The sequence below is a fragment of the Octopus bimaculoides genome, chromosome 9, assembly GCF_001194135.2.
Source record: "Octopus bimaculoides isolate UCB-OBI-ISO-001 chromosome 9, ASM119413v2, whole genome shotgun sequence".
Lineage (NCBI taxonomy): Eukaryota > Metazoa > Mollusca > Cephalopoda > Octopoda > Octopodidae > Octopus > Octopus bimaculoides.
The window spans coordinates 88,029,163-88,034,878 of NC_068989.1; the positions used below are offsets into that span (position 1 = coordinate 88,029,163).

The following is a 5,716-nucleotide window of genomic DNA, read 5'->3' on the forward strand; positions in this document are numbered from 1 at the left end:
AAAAAGCACCATCCGAACGTGGATGATGCCAGTACCCCCTGACTGGCTCCTGTACTGGTGGCACGTAAAAAGCACCAACCAAATGTGGCTGATGCCAGTACCCCCTGACTGGCCCCCATGCTGGTGGCACGTAAAAAGCACTATCCAAACATGATCGATGAATGAACTGTAACAACTCTTATCTTTTCCATTTGCAGTCAATGTTGGCGATGACCCTGAAAAAGTTAAAAGGATGCTACAATGTACAGAAGGAAATGTCCATGGAGGTGGTACTGGGACAGTGTATCTTACAATCTACAGGCAAATCTTGTAAAAAATTTGCTGGGGTAAGTTATTTATCTCAATCTTTCTCTCTTGTATGAATGTGTGTGTGTGTATCATCATCATTGTTTATTACCTGCCTTCCATGCCAGCATATAACTGGCGCTCTATAGGTTACGATGACGAGGGTGTTTCAGTTGATCCAATTGACGGGACAGAATGCTCGTGAAAGTAACATGCAAGTGGCTGAGCGCTCCACAGATACGTGGTACCCTTAACATAGTTCTCAAAGAAATTCAGTGTGATACAGAGTGTGACAAGGCTGGTCCCTTTTGAATTACAGGTACAACTCACTTTTGCCTGCTGAGTGGTCTGGAGCAACGTGAAATAAAGTGTCTTACTCAGGGACAAAATACACCACTGGGAATTGAACTTATGACTTTGAGCCAAATACTCTAACCACAAAGCCATGCGCCTTCACATATAATACACTAATAAAACAAACTCTGCTATTACTATGCACTAAGCCTTGTGAGTGGATTTGGTAGATGGAAACTAAGAACCCCCTATATATATATATATATATATATTTATATTTATATAAGGGCATTACTATAGAAGAATGCCTCACGCTAAAACTACCATAATAAACACATTTTTACCAAATGCGAGGAAATGCAACTCTCAAAAACTGGCTTCTCACAAAACAGACTTAACTATATATCGAACAATTTCACGATTATTACAACAATATGTAACTTTCGATCATCAGTATAGTATGGTCAAAATATTTTTGGCCCAAAAGTAGGTTTACAGTTATACAGTTAGGCACTTTAAATTTAAAACATTTTATTACATTTAAATTTCTATCTCACAAACTGAAAAGGGAGCTTGACAAAATTAACTAAATTAGCATAGAATAATGGTTTCATATTTTTTTTATAATTAAGATCTAGACTATTAATATATTAATGCGAAAGAGATAGTTGAATAACTGTAAACCTACCTTTGGGCCACCCTGTATACACACACACACGCACACACACACATATGTATGTGTGTGCGTTTGTTTCCCCACAATCATTTAACAACTGGTGTTGGTTTGTTTACTTTCCCATAACTTTGCAGTTTGGCTTAAGAGACCAATAAAGCTTTAAAAAAAATAGTCACAAGGGTCAATTGAAGATGGTGCCCCACCATAACTACAGCCCAATGACTGGCACAAATATAAAAGATATCATTATTCCATCTGAGATATTTAATTTTTGCTGATGCAGAATGTTGGCAGTTTTGTTAGATTTTGTATTCGTCGTCATCGTTTAACGTCCGCTTTCCATGCTAGCATGGGTTGGACGATTTGACTGAGGACTGGTGAAACCAGATGGCTACACCAGGCTCCAATCTGATTCGGCAGTGTTTCTACAGCTGGATGCCCTTCCTAACACCAACCACTCAGAGAGTGTAGTGGGTGCTTTTACGTGTCACCCACACGAAGGCCAGTCAGGCGGTACTGGCAACGGCCACGCTCATCTCGCTCGAGAAACCTCATGTGTCACCCGCACAAGAGCCAGTCCAGGGGCACCAGCAACGATCCCGCTCGAAAATCCCACAACCACCCCTATGCTGAAAATACTCAGAACTTCTGCCGTTCCACTTCTTTCTTCAACAACAACGACAACAACACCACCAACAACGGTAATGACTATACTAATGTCACATCTTGTTTTATTTACAATAAGAAAATAATGGCAGGATTGGTAGTTTAAAGCCTGGTTTACGTTTTTAAAAGTTTTTCTGGTTTCTTTCTTGCTTTTTTCTTTTTGAAAGTTACTTTTCATTTAACACACTCTTGTGAACAGTATGTTCACCACCGCCCCACCACCACCACCACCACCACTACTACTACTACTTTTGTCACCACCCCACTACCACTACTCCCCCCAAACTCACTCTTCAAGTGAAACTGTTATGAACTTTCTGAAGCAACTTACACACATATGCAAGAACAAGGAGTGTTTCTCTGTGTGTGTGTGCACTCATCTGCACACACACACACACACACACACACACACACACATATGTGTGTGTGTATGTATGTATGTTCATCAGTTAACATCCATGTTCCATGCTGGATGTGTGTGTGTGTGTGTGTGTGTGTGTGTGTATACATATATGCATACATACACCTTGAGCAAGTGTCTTCTCGTATAGCCTTAAGCTGACCAATACCTTGTGAGTGGATTTGGTAGATGGAGACTGAAAGAAGCCTGTCATATGTGTGTGTGTGTGTATCTGTGTGCGTCTAAATCCCCTCCATCACCGCTTGACAACCGGTGTTGGTGTGTTTATGTCCCCATTATCTAGTGATTCAGTAAGAGACCAATAGAACAAATACTAGGCTTAAAAAATAAGTCCTGGGGTCAGTTTGTTCTGGCTGTGTGGTAAGTAGCTTGCTTACCAACCACATAGTTTCAGGTTCAATCCCACTATGTGACACTTTGGGCAACTGACTTTTACTATAGCCTCGGGCCGACCTAAGCTCTGTGAGTGGATTTGGTAGACAGAAACTGAAAGAACTTTCTCGCTCTCTCTCTTTGGTCATCTCTGGTCATCTCCTTAGAGTTTGTCCACCACCTCAGTACCCATCGCTCTTCTGTCCTTTTATCTTTCCCCACTAACCATGACACTACTCCTTTCCTTGCTCTCCCCCCTCTGATCCTTACAACTATTCTGTTACTCCAGCACACCCGCACAGCAGTCAGTCACTTCACTTTTCATAACCTCACTTAAAATATTTCCCCATTACCCTTCTCTCATATTCTTTCAGTTGTTGTGGTTTGCTAATGACAAAGTACCCTCAAGAATACTGGAACCATAAAAAGCACCCCTCTTTCCCACACCCTCACAACCTTAATCTTCTTCTTTCTATCATATTTTACCTTTTCATCACCTGGCCTAAAATCTCCTCTCTTGCCAATATCTGGCTCATTACTTCAATTCTATGTTTAGTCTTTATGGCACAATACCACAAGAGCCTATAATTATTATTTACCATCACAGTTTCTGGCTTGTGTTTGTACCATTTCTCTGTCATTTCCATTCCACACACTTGGCTAACATCCTAATGCACTCTTTTTACCAACACAATTTATACTGTTTTTGTGCTAGCTTACAACAATCACTTAAGAGATGGTTAATACTTTCATCTACTTTTCCATATATTCTGCGTTTGCTCTCTGACTGAGTTTTACCAATCTTTGTCTATATCACATTTGTTCTGATGGCATGTCCCTGGGTGACTATAATTGGCAATTCAGTTTCAGGTTGCTGTCATTTTGCTGGGTATAATGGAAAGTGTCACCTGTCCACAGCCAGCAGACTAAGGTGACATTTGTTTACTGGTCATGCTTCAATAACCCAGCGAAGAATTCTTGAAGTTCCAAGCATGGCTGATTTTTGTAGGTGTTCTACCTTCACACTTTCACCAATCTTTTTCAGCCATGTTAGTAGTTGAGTGCTGATACTTCCAAGTGCATCAATTACTGTTGGTATCACGTCTACTCTCTTCATTGACCACAACCTTCTTATTTCCCACTTCAAATCATCATACTTGTTTATTTTTTCTTCTTTCACATTGATCCTGTTGTCACCGGGGCATGCTATGTTGATAATCATACATGTTCTTTCTCATTTTCAGTGACTCCTTCTGGGGTTTGTTCATACCATGTCTTTGTTCTTTGTAGGCCGTGATTTCCACAGAGCTCCCAATGGATCATTCTTACCACATTGTCATGGCATTGTTTGTAATCACGTTGTGCCAATTTCAGGCATTCGCTAACGATGTACCATAGTGTTTCACCCCTCTCACCACACATTGTTGCTATCAGTAGTGTTGTCAATTCTGTTCTTCATATAATTGGTCCTTAACGCTTGTTCCTGAACTGCGCATATGACTGCTTCTGTCTCTATCTTCAGGTCTATTATTATTTTTATTATCATTATTGAGTGAGAGAGAGCAGTGCATGCCATCAAAGTGACACTGGGGTAAAATATACGAAGCCCAGTATACTGCTCATGACTACTCGTCTGATAAAGGCACACCAGATAAGGGTACACCAGGCAGATGCATCACAATCACATGTGCATGACAGAGTGATCTCATATCAAGATAAACAGTGCATGACCTTGCAGGTGGGGCCCAGTTAGAATTTTCGTCAGGTCAAGTAGCCCATCCCGCTCAAAAGGTCCCTGAATAAGGTTTGTTTAAGGATGTTGAGCAAAACAATCATGTTTCCAAAGATGAATTATCCAAACCCCAAATAATTCCTCTCAACACATGGCTATGATGCTCCCCCACTATTTCTGCTCACGATCAGAGATGTACATATCGTCAGCCACTAAGGGACATGCTCAAGTGGTTAAGTCAAACAAATGACAAGCAAATCTGTGGTATTGAGCAGAATATTTGCTGTGGCCCATCTTTTATACCAAGACAAAACAATGTTCCCACCAGTTTTTATCATGGGGCAGGTCCAAGTTTTCGTAAATTACCCAGTGAATATATTGCGCTGCACTATCACGCCAGTTGAGATACTCTGTAGGTGCAAGATGACTGCACATGGAGACAACATGACCAATGGCTTCATTTTGTAAGTTTACATACACAACATGTTGGGCTACTGCCATTCTTTAATATGTTGCAGGCATTGATCTTGGGCTGCCATGATCAACCAGTCATTATGATAATAATAATAATTATTATTATTATTATTATTATTATTATTATTATTATTATTATTATTATTATTATTATTATTATTAAGGTGGTGAGCTGGCAGACTTGTTAGCATGCTGGACAAAATGCTTAGTGGTATTTTGTCCAGTCTTTATGTTCTGATTTCAAATTCTGCTGAGTTTGATTTTGCCTTTCATTCTTTCAGAGTCAGTTGAGCACTAGGGTTAATGTAACCGACTTCACCCACTGCCCCCAAATTTAAAGAGCCATCATTATTATTATTATTATTAGTAGTAGTTGTTGTCAACTGAAAAAGAAAGAAAATTGAAGAGCCAATCCCTAACTCCCTCCCTGCCAAGAAGCAGCAACAGTTGTTGAAGGGGAAAGGAACAATGTACATTAAAAGATGTCTGCTGCCTCAGGCATCTACACACACACACACACACACACACACACACACAAATAGATAGATATAGATATAGACACGCAATCTAGAACATTTGAAGCTGTAGGCAAGCTCTACATTGCTCTTTACATTACCAAGACACTTACACACATACACACACTCTTTCTCTCTCTCTTTCTGACATACATACATGCATATGTGTGTGTGTATTATATTTCTGTCTCTTGTCTTACTGTGTATTTGTGCTTGTGTGTTTGTCTTGTATTGTGTGTGTGTGTGTGTGTGTGTGTGTGTGTGTGTGTGTGTGTGTGTGT

General features: G+C 40.1%; 1 protein-coding gene across 1 annotated transcript in view; it reads left to right on the top strand.

Annotated features, from left to right (window-relative positions):
• LOC106869838 (chondroitin sulfate synthase 2) overlaps window positions 1-5,716 on the top strand; it is a 76,221-nt gene that overhangs the window by 50,287 nt on the left and 20,218 nt on the right. The window contains exon 2 of the mRNA XM_014915739.2: window positions 198-326. Within this exon, the coding sequence (XP_014771225.1) occupies window positions 198-326 (129 nt within the window). The remainder of the gene's footprint in view (window positions 1-197; window positions 327-5,716) is intronic.